Raw genomic sequence first — 14363 nt, forward strand, 5'->3', positions numbered from 1 at the left:
CAGAAAAATGAAATGCACAGATATAAGATAGGAGACGACTGGCCGAATGAAACTACATGTGAAAGGGATCTAGGAGTCCAGTAGACCACAAGTTGAACATGAGTCAACAATGTGATGCGGCGACGGACGAAGCAGAGAGGACACAGCAAGGCAGCAGCCTTGCCAGGGACATCTCTCCTCCCTCCCTGGACGCTGTGAGTGCCCTGCCTGGGGCTTTAAAAGGGAGGCCCCCTTCCACCTCCACACGGACGAAGCAGAGAGGACACAGCAAGGCAGCAGCCTTGCCAGGGACATCTCTCCTCCCTCCCTGGACGCTGTGAGTGCCCTGCCTGGGGCTTTAAAAGGGAGGCTCCCTTCCACCTCCACACGGACGAAGCAGAGAGGACACAGCAAGGCAGCAGCCTTGCCAGGGACATCTCTCCTCCCTCCCTGGACGCTGTGAGTGCCCTGCCTGGGGCTTTAAAAGGGAGGCCCCCTTCCACCTCCACACGGACGAAGCAGAGAGGACACAGCAAGGCAGCAGCCTTGCCAGGGACATCTCTCCTCCCTCCCTGGACGCTGTGAGTGCCCTGCCTGGGGCTTTAAAAGGGAGGCCCCCTTCCACCTCCACACGGACGAAGCAGAGAGGACACAGCAAGGCAGCAGTCTTGCCAGGGACATCTCTCCTCCCTCCCTGGACGCTGTGAGTGCCCTGCCTGGGGCTTTAAAAGGGAGGCCCCCTTCCACCTCCACACGGACGAAGCAGAGAGGACACAGCAAGGCAGCAGCCTTGCCAGGGACATCTCTCCTCCCTCCCTGGACGCTGTGAGTGCCCTGCCTGGGGCTTTAAAAGGGAGGCCCCCCTTCCACCTCCACACGGACGAAGCAGAGAGGACACAGCAAGGCAGCAGCCTTGCCAGGGACATCTCTCCTCCCTCCCTGGACGCTGTGAGTGCCCTGCCTGGGGCTTTAAAAGGGAGGCCCCCTTCCACCTCCACACGGACGAAGCAGAGAGGACACAGCAAGGCAGCAGCCTTGCCAGGGACATCTCTCCTCCCTCCCTGGACGCTGTGAGTGCCCTGCCTGGGGCTTTAAAAGGGAGGCCCCCTTCCACCTCCACACGGACGAAGCAGAGAGGACACAGCAGGGCAGCAGCCTTGCCAGGGACATTTCTCCTCCCTCCCTGGACGCTGTGAGTGCCCTGCCTGGGGCTTTAAAAGGGAGGCCCCCTTCCACCTCCACACGGACGAAGCAGAGAGGACACAGCAAGGCAGCAGCCTTGCCAGGGACATCTCTCCTCCCTCCCTGGACGCTGTGAGTGCCCTGCCTGGGGCTTTAAAAGGGAGGCCCCCTTCCACCTCCACACGGACGAAGCAGAGAGGACACAGCAAGGCAGCAGCTTTGCCAGGGACATTTCTCCTCCCTCCCTGGACGCTGTGAGTGACCCGCCCGGGAAACAAATGCGGGTATAGGAGGACACCTAATTTTGTTACTTTGGGGGATAAAATGAGATGTTATAGACACAAGTGGAAGGGAGGGAATGTATAGATTACTTCTGTTTTCTTTCTCTCTTTTTTCCTCTTCCGCTGTAGTAGGTGAATGGCGGACCAAAAGCTGAGGGGGACGTTATCCCAACTCAGTTGAAGTAAGGTTTGGGCAAGGTTTGTAGAAAGAACAGAAATTGTGTTAAAATTTACTTTTTTTTTGTTCCTATCTAATAACAAACTGTTTGACCTAACTGTAAGCAATACATAGATGTTGCATAATGATTAATAGGGAAAGAGAAGTATAAAATAACCTTGCAAAGCTCCCAATTGTAGCAATAAGGGGACATATACACTTCTCAAACAACAACAGAGGGAGCATCCCTTACATTACTAAGGCCCTAGGGCAAAAGTGATGCCCACCTTTTTAGTTTTTTTTTCTTTTTTAAAATTAAGGGTACAAATTTGCGGAGAACAAGGGGAGAAAAAGAATAGAGCGGGAATCACAACAGAAGAAAGGTTCTTGACTGAAAATACAAATCATAATCCTTAGGAGTTAAAAAAAATACAAACAAATATACAAACAAATAAACAAACAAACAAAAAAGAAACAAAAAAAGAAAAGAGAGATACAACATGAGCATGGAACTTGAGGAACAACATACTCTTCAAGAAACAGAGGAAATTACAGAAGCAAAAGACACGGCTGGAACAGAAGCTGAGAACATTAACAATTCTAATAGCATCATTCTCGAAGAAATCAAAAAACTAAGAGCAGATATTAGAACTGAAATTAGAGCAGAAATCCGTCAAGAGATTAAAGAATGGAAAGAGGAAATAAGAACTGAAATACAAAAAGAAATACAGCGGCTCAAAGAGAGTCTAACAGGTATGGCCCAGGAAATATGCAAAAATAAAAAAAAATTTCAGAAACAGAGGTGAAAACAGCTAGAATTGAAGAAAAGATAGAACAAATAGAAGAAATACAAATGCTGGGTGAAAAATATAAAACCTTAATGGAGATAAGAAACAAAGAAAAAACTCTGAAAATCCGAGGACTCCCGGAACAATATAACGAAGATTTAAGTACCCGGTTAATTCCTGCACTCGCTTATTATATAGATTGGGTCCCAGAACAATTAGACTTAGAAGTGGACAAAATATATAGACAAAACTCATGGATTGCTACAAATAAAAGACTACCCCGCGACATTATAATAAAATTTGTAAGAACAAGGGTACGAGATTTAATTTTGGAGGTAAATTATCAAAAAAAAATTTATATGGAAGATCACCCACAAGAGATCAAGATATTCAAAGACATCCCCTTACAAATTCTAAAGAGGAGGAAAGACTACACGAATTTAACAGAGTTTCTTAAAGAAAACAATATTAAATATCGTTGGGGAAAGATAGAAGGGGTGATATTTTCAATAGACAACAAAAAATACTGGATTGAGAACACTGACAAAGCCGAAGCCTTCTTGAAAAAATTCAAAGGAAGCGAGTCTACTGGAACGAGTTCATCAGAAGAAGACATCTCTAACACGGGCACAACGGTTGCTAATGAAATCAAATCACAGAAACAAAGGAGCAAAAGACTTCAGAGAAGGAAATCAGATTCAGACCTAAATATAAGGACAGCAGATAGGTATAAAGATTACGAGGAAGAAACACAACATTCAAACCCATCAGAGGAGTTAGAAGAAGGGGAAATACAAGGAGAAACTGAGCAAGAAAATAAGAAAGATAAAAGGAAAAAGAAAGCGGAGACCAGATTAGAACGAGTGATAACAAGATCAACAAAAGCAATAGAGAACAAGGCTCACATTGAACAGGAGAGGGGAGGAAAAACAAAATATCTTTTTTCAGAATCAGTAAAGAAAAAGAAAGGGAGAAGGGGGAACAAGAGCTAGAAAGAAAATATAGAAAATAGTTAGACACAGTAACAAACGAGGATGTTAAAATTGTTATCATGGAATGTAAATGGCCTTAATTTTAAAGAGAAAAGAAATAAAGTATTTCATTTTTTGAAAAAACAAAATGTGACTATAGTTTGCCTTCAAGAAACACATTTAAGGGAAAAGGATATAAGATTAATCAAGAATAAAAACTTGGGCAACATATACACAGCCTCCTCCACACAGTCCAAAAAGAAAGGAGTAGCAACATATATAAAGGATAATATAAAAGCCAAAGAAATCTTTAAGGATAACAATAACGGATTATATTTAGCAACAGAAGTAGAAATTCAATCTAATAAAATTTTGATAATCAATATTTACACTCCACAAGAAAAAAAGGCCAAATTCTTCAATGAACTAAAACAAAAAACAAAAGAGCTAAACTACGATAAAATTATCATCACAGGGGACTGGAATGGGGTTTTGGAACCCAGGATAGACAGATCTACATAAAGTAAAAATAATTTACAAGGAATACTCCCAAAAGCAGCCTTCAATCTTATACATGAACAACATTTGATAGATATCTGGAGAGTACAAAATGAAAAGGTTAAAGATTTTACATATTATTCGGGACGCTTTAATTCCTGGTCCAGAATAGATTTTGTAATGGTATCAAAACCATTATGTAAAAATGTTGAAAAAACAGAAATAATGACTAGGTATATCTCTGACCATAGTCCAATTACTATACAAATAAGCAAACAAACAAACAAAAAAAAGAATATTCCTGGAAGTTACATGATTACCTATTAGCAGACGAAAGAATAACAGAAAAAATAAAACAGGAAATCAGCATATATTTTGAGCAAAATAACAACAAGGAAACATCAACAGATATAATATGGGACGCATCAAAAGCAGTAATCAGGGGACACTTAATACAGCAAGAAATAAGACATAAAAATAACGAAAAAAGAGAAGAAAAAGAACTAATAAATAAACTTAAAAATAAAGAAAGAGAATACATAATAAATCCAAGCAAAAAGGAATTAGGGGAAGAAGTACAAGTAATTAGAAAACAGTTAGAACAAAGAATAACAACAGAAGTCATGAAAAATATAAAAGAATGTCAACATTATCACTTCGAAAACGCAAACAAAGTGGGTAAATGGTTGGCCAATAAGTAAAAAAAAAGGGAAAGCAGAGAAAACAATTCTGAAATTAACAGAGAATGGAAAAACATATACACAACAAAAAGATCTAATAAGGATAACAGAGCAATATTATAAAAACCTATTTAAGGAAGTAAGAGGGGAGAGAAATGGAAAAAGCAAGAAACAAGAATATATTAGAAAATGCCAACCCACAAAAATAACCAAAATACAGTTAGAAAATCTGAATGCACCCATTTCAATATCCGAAGTGGAAACAGCAATTGACAAACTAAAAGAGAATAAGGCGCCGGGGCCAGATGGATACACGGCAAATTACTACAAAACATTTAAATCTGAGTTATCACTTTGGCTGCACAAAACAATTAAACAAGTCGATAGTGGAAAAATACCGGAATCATGGAAACAATCCATAACGGTACTAATACCTAAAGAAGGGAAAAACCCCGAGAATATTGCAAATTATCGCCCGATCACTCTATTAAATATTGATTATAAAATCTACGCATCTATACTGGCAGAAAGGCTTAAAACTTTTCTAAGAGAATGGATTTCAGAAGAACAAGTGGGGTTTCTCCCAGGGAGACATCTAAGAAACAATATCCGCACACTATTAAATATAATTGAACACTATAGTATATATAAGGAGAAAAAATTGGGACTAATATTTATGGACCTAGAGAAGGCATTTGACAATGTAAACTGGGAGTTTAGGATGACCCTAATGGAGGAAATCGGAATACAAGGTAAATTTTTAAATGGGATACAAAAAATATATAAAAGTCAGGAAACACAAATAATCGTTAATGGAGAAAAAACAAACAGCTGTACGATCACCAAAGGGACCCGTCAGGGATGCCCTCTTTCTCCACTATTATTTATCATGATGATAGAGATATTAACTAGTAAGATAAAAAAGGAAGAAAAGATCAGACCACCCAAAACAAAAAATCATCATTACTATCTGCGTGCATACGCAGACGATTTAGTAATCTTTCTAGATGACCCTGTAAAAAGTATTAAAAAAGTGGAAGAAATCTTAGAAGAATTTGGAAATCAGGCAGGAATTAAAACAAATAAAAGCAAAAGCGGAATAATAACCAAAAATATAAGCCCAAAAGAAATCATAAGATTAAAAACAGTAACGGAATTTGAAATCATAGACAAAACTAAATACCTGGGAATAACAATTACTAATTCCAACAGTGATCTGTATAAAAATAACTATGAGATTGTGTGGGGGAAAATCAAAGCAGAATTGAATAATTGGTCCAATAAATGTCTGTCACTCTTGGGAAGAATAGCGGTAATCCAGATGAATGTGTTACCTAAAATGTTATTTCTATTTCAGACACTCCCAATAATAACGAATAAATCACCTTTTGTACAATGGGATAAAGATATAGCTAAATTTATATGGCGCGGGAGGAAGTCCAGAATAAAAGCAAAAGTGATGCAAGGGAAAAAAGAAATGGGAGGACTAGGTTTACCTAATCTAGAATTATACTTTAATGCTTGCGCCCTCCTATGGGCTAAAGAGTGGATAACACTAGAAAATAAAAAACAATTAGAATTAGAGGCAACTGATATGAAAACAGGTTGGCACGCACTTCTTTTATACGAGCAAACAGACAGAAGGTTTAACATCCACAACACCAGGAAGGTAATACTTAAAACTTGGAAAAAGTATAAGGATTTCTTTTACACTAAACTCCCATTGTGGACATCAACACAAGAAGCCTTCCTTTCATAAAGAAGAGTTCCCGGAAAACCACAAATGGGTAAAATACGAAGACTGTTTAACTAATATAAAAGGGAAGACGGAATTGAAAAATATAGAGGCTCTAGTACGTGAGGGGGGAAAAATCAATTGGCTACAATACGAACAGTTAAAAATAGAAACTAATAAGGATATAAAGAACAAAGGTATAGAGACAGGAAAAACAGAATTCAATAAAATCATAATGGGGAAAGAGAAAGGATCAATCAAGAAGATCTACAATAGGCTTCTAGAAATTGATCAAAAGGAAGAAACGGTAAAAGAAACAATGGTAAAATGGATGGAAAATTTAGGAAAAACCATACCACTAGGTACATGGCAGAACTCATGGAAGACAACCCAAAAATTTACAAAAGGAAATACTTTAAAAGAAAACTATTTTAAAATATTTTATAGGTGGTATCTAACCCCCTCCAGACTAGCAAAAATGAAAAAGAATGTAGATGGACACTGTTGGAAATGCAGAGGAAAAGCGGGAACAATGTATCATGTATGGTGGAAATGTAAGGAAACACAAAATTTCTGGAAGCAAATACATAAGGAAATACAGGAAGTGAATGAATTAATAATACCCCTAAGTCCTGAATTATTTTTATTAAATATGACAGAAACATGTAATACAAAATTAAATAAAAATCTGACCAGTACATTACTTTACCAGATTACGGCAGCACGCATGGTATTTGCGAGGCACTGGAAAGGGAAAACTATACCCAATATAGCAGAATGGAAAAATAAAGTATATGAATTCAAGGAAATGGATAGAATGACTATGTATATCGCAGGAAGAACAGAACAAGAGTTTGGGAAAAAATGGGGAAAATTAACAGAAAAATGGAACAAAGAGCAAAATAAATAAATAAATAAATAAATAAATAAAATATTAGAATTTGTGAATTTGGGGGGGAAAAAGAGGGAGGGGGAAAGAGAAAAAGAAAAGGAAAGGAAGAAGGGAAAAAAAAAACCACAAAAAATCCCTATAGCCCCAACTGAAGTTGGTGTGGATCGGATTCAATAAGAACCATTTATTAGATAACACAGTAAAGGGATAAGGTGGTGTGGAACAGACGAAGGGGTAAAGATATATAAAAAGAACCATGACTGGAAAGGTATAAAATCTCCTCTCTTTCTCCGTGGTTAAAAGTATACTGTAATGTCTTTTGGTGTTTTGTTGCTGTTTTTTTCTTTTTCTTTTTCTTTTTTTTTTTTTGGAAACTGCCGGAAGTAAAGAGGGAGAAACATTGATGATGTACGGAAATGAACTAAAGAAGTATAACTGTAAGAATTTAATCGGTTGTATTATATTCAAAAATTGAAATAAATATTATATTAAAAAAAAAAACAATGTGATGCGGCAGCTAAAAAGGCCAATGTGATTTTAGGCTGCATCAATAAAAGTATAGTGTCTAGATGAAGGGAAGTAATAGTACCACTCTATTCTGCTTTGGTCAGAGCCCTCCTGGAATATTGTGTCCAGTTCTGGGCACCACAATTCAAAAAGGATGTGGAGAAACTGGAGCCATGTGTCTAAAGGATGGTAACTAAGTCAGTCAAAAATAAAACGTAGATAGTCCATGATCTCCTACTGGGCAAAGAGGCTGACCTGGTTTGTTTCACAGAGACCTGGCTGGGTGATGAGAGCTCTGCCACCTGGGCTCAGGCCTTACCAGCCGGGTTCTCCGTCAGTGAGCAGGTAAGGGGATGTCACTTTGGTCCATAAAGACAATCTTGCTTTGGCCAGGATACCGATCTGTAAAATGGACCACACTGAATGTATTTGCCTCAGCTTAAAGACTAGGGAAAGTCTGGGGATTCTGTTGGTTTAATGTCCACCCCGTTGCTTAACAGACTCCCTAGCGGAGCAGACACAACTGGTCTCGGAGCTGCTGCAGAAGTCGCCTAGGCTTTTAGTCCTGGGCGACCTCAACATCCCCCTCGAGGCCGGTTTAACGAACATATCTGGTGCAGCTCGGGAGTCCATGGTCAGCATGACAAACACGGGCCTTTCCCAGATAGTCTCTGAGCCCACGCACTGTGCAGGTCATACTCTCGATGTGCTCGTCTGTACGGAACAGGCAGATCCGTGGGTGGAGGTAGTCAATATCTCCGCATTGTCATGGACCATGGATCATTTCCTGGTCAAGGTCGGGCTGAAGGCCACTATTCCCCCTGTCGGGGGTGGAGGACCTATTAAAATGGTCCGCCCTCAAAGGTTGATGGAACCCACTAGGTTCCCAGAGGCCTTAGAGGGTTTGATGGCTGGAAATGCTGGCGATTCTGTTGAAGCTCTGGTCAATACTTGGAACAACAGTCTTACCAGAGCTATAACTATCGCTCCCAAGCGCCCTTTCCAATCTGCTTCAAATCGCAATTCGTGGTATACTCAAGATCTCAGAATAATGAAGGGGGCTGGACAACGGCTAGAGTGCCACTGGCAGAAATATCGACTCATACCTGATAAGGGTTTTTCTTAACTCCTATGGAGTGGCAATAGATGCAGCTAAGAAGTCCTTCTACTCTGCATCGATTGCGTCTGCAAAGTCTTGTCCTGCAGAGCTATTCAGGGTGGTAAGGGACTTGACTCAAATGCCCCCCACCCTGAACTCTTTTTTAGAACCTAAAAAGCCTGCTATGATCCTTTTAATAACTACTTCGCAGACAAAATTTCCACATAATAGCCGATTTGGATGCCAGCCTTAGGACAGAGGCGACAGGAGAAGTATCCTGCACCTCCGCCTATACTGTTATTCTGGATCAGTTTGAGTCAGTTAGTACAGAGGATGTGGGCAAGCTCCTTGGGAGTATGAAAAAGATGACTTGCTCTCTCGATCCTTGCCCGTCTTGGCTGGCCGTTCAGGGGGGAGATACCTGAACGGCCTACTTGAGAGTATGTATTTTCCCTGGGAAATGATTAACCATCCATGATGAAGCCAAGCCCTCCCTCCAGTCCATCTGCCTTGGTCCAGGCCTTGGAGGTAGAGAGGAACTGCTGGACCTCTTACCCTTTCCCTCCACCACTCCCTTCTCCTTCTGTGTCATGTCTTTTTAGATTGTAAGCCCGAGGGCAGGGAACCGTCTAACTAAAAAGACTGCATGTACAGCGCTGTGTAAATTTACAGCGCTTCATAAAGGTTAATAATAATAATAATAATAATCAAGATGCTGCTAAAAACATAACGAATGCATCTTTGAGGGAAGGCTGTCTTCCATCTTGCCTCAAAGAGGCGGTAGTTAAACCACTTCTAAAAAGTCTTCCCTTGACCCCCTGGACAGAAAGAATTACAGCAAGGTATTCGAGAAGGCAGTCACCATTCAACTCCAAGCAGTCTTGGAAGAAACAGATTTTCTAGATCCATTTCAAACCGGATTTAAGGCAGGTTACGGAGCTGAGACTGCCATGGTTACCTCAGTCAATGATCTCCATCTGAGCATCCATAGCTCTTTGAAATGGGGAGGTGTGACCCTGCTGGTGCTCTTGGACCTCTCAGCGGCCTTCGATATCATTGACCACGGTATCCTTCTGGAAGACTTGGGAATTGGGGGCACTGCTTTCCAGTGGTTCAGGTCCTACATCGTGGGCAGATTCCCGATGGTGTTGCTTGAAGACAGTTGTTCGTCCAAGAGGGAGCTCAAGTCAAGCGTCCCTCAAGGCGCGATTCTGTCCCCAATGCTATTCAACATTTACCTGAAGCTGTTAGGTGAGATCATCCGGAGACATGGGGCAAGATGTTATCAATATGCTGATGACACCCAAACATATTTCTCTATGTCTCAGACGGATGAAATGACTAAGGATGATGTCTCTCCTCTGAATGGCTGTCTTAATGCAGTAATGAGGGAAAACAAACTACAATTGAATACAAGTAAGATGGAGGTACTTGTAATAGTGACTCCTAATCTGGGAATGGAGTTATGTCAGCCAGTTCTGGATGGGTTCACACTTCCCCTAAAAGACTCTGTCCGCTGTTTGGGAGTGCTCCTGGATTCATCGCTTCATCTCATGGCTCAGGTGGATGCGACCCTCAGGAGCACTTGTTATCAGCTTTGGCTGATACGCCAACTGAGACCCTTCCTAGAGCAGGGAGACCTTGTAACAGAAGCACATGCGCTGGTCACCTCTCGGCTCAACTTCTGTAATGCACTCTACATGGGGCTACCCTTGTTCCAAGTTCAGAAACTTCAATTGGTACAGAATATGGAAGCCAGATTGGTTACGGACACTTCTAGAACTGCCCACATTACACCGGTTCTTAAATCCCTCGACTGGCTGCCCATTAGTTTCTGCGCAAGATACAAGGTGTTGCTTTTAACCTTTAAAGCCCTCCATGGCTTGGGTCCTGACTTCTTGTGGGAGCGCCTCCTCCCATACCATCCACCTTCAGACTCAGGTCCTCTGGGAAGAACCGGCAACAACTCAGGAAGACCAGACTTTAAGCGGTGACCCAGAGGTCCTTCTCATCAGCTGCTCCCAGGCTCTGGAATGACCTCCGGATGAGATCCGTCATATTTCCACCTTGGAAGCCTTTAGGAAAGCTATTAATACGGATCTCTTCCGGAAGGCCTTTCCAGACTAGAATAGAGTTGCTTCTCCCTGCCCCTGACCCTTACTCTTGCCAACCTTTTTACTAAATTGTGTTTTGGATGTTTTAAATTTTCTTGCTGTTTAATAGCTTTTTAAGGGTCAATTAATGTTTTTATAATTGGGAGGAGGATTGGGGGTTTGGGGGATTTAATTGTATTTCTTAAATTGTATGTCATTTTATTACTGTAATCCGCTTTGATTCCTTTGAGAAAGGATGGAATATAAATAATAATAATTATTATTATTATTATTACATCCTTCAAGGGGGTCCAAGGCCCTTTCAGTATGCTCCCAGAACCGGGGGGGGGGGGATGTTTCTGGGGCGATGGGTCTCTCTGTTGGTCCTCCTCTGCGGGAGTTTTGTGAAGGAAAAGGTAAGTATGTGAGGGAGGGTGCCCAATCCGGATCGTATGAGCCTCTAAACCTAGTTCCCAGGTTGCCAGGGGATTGCCAGAGCTTTGAGATCCCTCCATCCCCCTCCTCTTGGCTTTGGCCTAGATTTTGGCTCTTCTCTCCCCCCTCAGAGCCCCCTCCCCCAGGACTCTGGAGAAAACTTATCCTCCCCCCCAAAATGTTATATCTAATGCTATCCTGAGTGATGCTATTTGGCACAAAACTCTTCCCCAAATTAGGCATCAGAAGGGAGGGTCTCTCCTCTGCCCCACTTTCCAGGAGGGAGGGGGCTCCTCAAAGTCCTTTTTACCTTTGGATCCCCCTCCCCTCCATGGCCATGTCTCTCTCCAAGGGTCCCCCCTGCCCTCTTCTCATAATAACCCCCAAGTAGTTGGGCCCAAAGGAATCCTCCGAGGAGGGGGCAGGGAAGGAAAGAGGGAGAGGAGGCCTGGCAGGCCTCCTGCCTTTCTTTGGGGGGAGAATCCCCAAAGAAACCTTCCTTCTTATAACCCCCAAAGGCTTCCCAGAAGACCCTCCAGCCATTTATCTGAATGAACAAGGGCTCTCCCCACTTCCATCCCTCCTCAGAATAGACTATGAGGGCAGCAATGGCTTCAGGGGCTGAGACTGTGCATACATAGATGTCCCCAAAGGCCCCTCCTCAGCATGCGCAGGATCGCCAGGGCCGAGATGCTACTGCTTATTCTGCTGGCGGTCTTTGTGGGAAAGAAAGGTTTGTGCCTGGGCTTCAGCGGCCTCCCCTTCTTTCCCTCCTTCCTTTCTTCCTTTGAGGAGACCACAATAGAGCCCAAGGTGCAGAGCTGGACTCAGGAGGGAAAGGCATGAAAGGAAGGCTCTAGTTTGGAAATATAGCTGTCCCTGTGTATCCTGGATGTTTGTGTGTTTGCCTCTGCTGTTCTTATGGCTGGGAATGGAGCTGAGGACTGAGGAGAGAAGAAAGGGTCAGTTTTGGGCAAATTCAGAACTTCTGTGCATCAAAGAGTCCAGTGTGTTGAAATAGCAAAGAACTTTACTGTGAACACATAGAAATTCAGTGTCTAAGCCAGAACTGCCCACTCCCATCCAAACAAGACGTTAAAACCCCCAAACCTAAAACTCCACCCTCTTCCAAACCTACCCCCCCCCCAATTCCCACAGTCTATGCCCCACAGGTAACAAGCCCCCCTTTGCCATTCCTGAAATTAGGCCCTTTCTGCCTCCAACTTTCTTTAGCCAACATCCCACAAATTCCAAAAGCTATCGTCCCCATAACTATTTTAACCAGCTGTAATAAATCCCAGCCCTCCATCTGCCTAACCTATACCACGACCCACAATCCACAGCCAAATTTACAACCCAAAGTTATTATCTATACAGTTAGCAATTAAAACCCAATCTTAACAAAATACAACCTTAACATAAACAGACATATGGACAGATAAACATTACAAACAAAATCACAACAGTCTTTTCTTAGCACTGCTGGATTGAAAATATATTTTTGGAATTCCTTACTGACAAAAAGAGCTTTAGTTCATTTCTCGGATTTGTGTGGCTTCTCTCCTGTGTGGACTCTCTGATGTCTCACTAGGTTTGACTTCCGAGAAAAACATTTCCCACAATGCTGGCATTTGTATGGCTTCTCTCCTGTGTGGATGCTTTGATGCATGAGAAGAACTGACTTGTATGCAAAATATTTCCCACAATGCTGGCATTTGTATGGCTTCTCTCCTGTGTGGACTCTCTGATGTCTCATTAGGCAGGATTTCATAGAAAAACATTTCCCACAATGCTGGCATTTGTATGGCTTCTCTCCTGTGTGTTCTCTCTGATGTATCACTAGGTGTGCCTTTGAAGAAAAACATTTCCCACAATGCTGGCATTTGTATGGCTTCTCTCCTGTGTGGGCTCTCTGATGTGTCACTAGGTGTGACTTCTGAGAAAAACATTTCCCACAATGCTGGCATTTGTATGGCTTCTCTCCTGTGTGGACTCTCTGATGTATCACTAGGTGTGCCTTTGAAGTAAAACATTTCCCACAATGCTGGCATTTGAATGGCTTCTCTCCTGTGTGGACTCTCTGATGTATCACTAGGTGTGCCTTTGAAATAAAACATTTCCCACAATGCTGGCATTTGTATGGTTTCTCTCCTGTGTGGACTCTCTGATGTATCACTAGGTGTCCCTTTGAAGAAAAACATTTCCCACAATGCTGGCATTTGTATGGCTTCTCTCCTGTGTGGACTCTTCGATGCATGACTAGGACTGACTTGTAAGCAAAATATTTCCCACAATGCTGGCATTTATGTGACTTCTTTCTTGTGTGGACTCTCTTGTGACCGACAAATTCTTCTGTAAAAGAGGACAATGAGTGAATCGCAGTGTAAAGACAGGAAAGTGTTACCCCAAGATTTAGCCCCACGTTCACCCCTCCCTATTTGAGATTAAATTAATAAAGTTGGTTTGAGTGACCTGAGCATGAACCTGTTCTGGATGCCCCCAAATCCATATAATGATTGTATTCTTACTCATAGGAGCTACCAAAGAAAAGAGTGAAGGGGAACTGCCATGAGGAAATGAGTAGAAGCAGATAGTCGGGCCATTGAAAAATATTTCATTAAATATATGTAAAACTATTTTAATTGAAAAGTGGCATCATTTCCTGTGAGACTGCCAGAAAGTGTTGAGTCAGAGCACATGGCATGATGCAAGCTAACTGCAGAGGATGCTTCATGCTTTGTGGCACCAGGAGATGACTCACAACCAATACAGTATACAGCGCACATGCGGATTGATGTGGGTTGGTGTTGGGTGTAGAAGAGATTGTGAAGTTGATGGAAGTCAGAGAGGAGAGCTTGCAAATATTTGTTTTATATTGCAACGCAAGCTAAAGAACCTCCAAGGACTTGGAGGAAATCAACTGTGTGTCAGTTATTTTTAAGTGTGGAAAGTGGTCAGTGCATTGCCAATGCCTATATCTGGAGATTTGCTTCTGTACTCTGCTATGTTATTGTTGAGCTCTGGGAATGTTGCCTTCAGACTGTGCTATACATTGGCTTGTGAATG

General features: G+C 42.1%; 1 protein-coding gene across 1 annotated transcript; it reads left to right on the forward strand.

The window, feature by feature from the left end:
* Positions 1-2099: 2099 nt before the first annotated feature.
* Positions 2100-4020, forward strand: LOC149305310 (uncharacterized). Its single transcript, XM_089478029.1, has 2 exons — positions 2100-2352; positions 2394-4020. Exons 1-2 carry the CDS (start codon positions 2100-2102, stop codon positions 3377-3379), a joined length of 1239 nt encoding a protein of 412 aa, XP_089334155.1. The 3' UTR covers positions 3380-4020.
* Positions 4021-14363: the final 10343 nt, after the last annotated feature.

This window comes from Sceloporus occidentalis, unplaced genomic scaffold (genome assembly GCF_023333645.1).
Source record: "Sceloporus occidentalis isolate IW3139 unplaced genomic scaffold, rSceOcc1.0.p SCAF_12, whole genome shotgun sequence".
Lineage (NCBI taxonomy): Eukaryota > Metazoa > Chordata > Lepidosauria > Squamata > Phrynosomatidae > Sceloporus > Sceloporus occidentalis.

Coding starts and splice junctions, on each gene's coding strand:
- LOC149305310 (XM_089478029.1), top strand. CDS start 2,100: ATGAGCATGGAACTTGAGGAACAACATACTCTTCAAGAAACAGAGGAA. Junction 2,353..2,393: donor GCTCAAAGAGAGTCTAACAG/GTATGGCCCAGG, acceptor AAAAAATTTCAG/AAACAGAGGTGAAAACAGCT.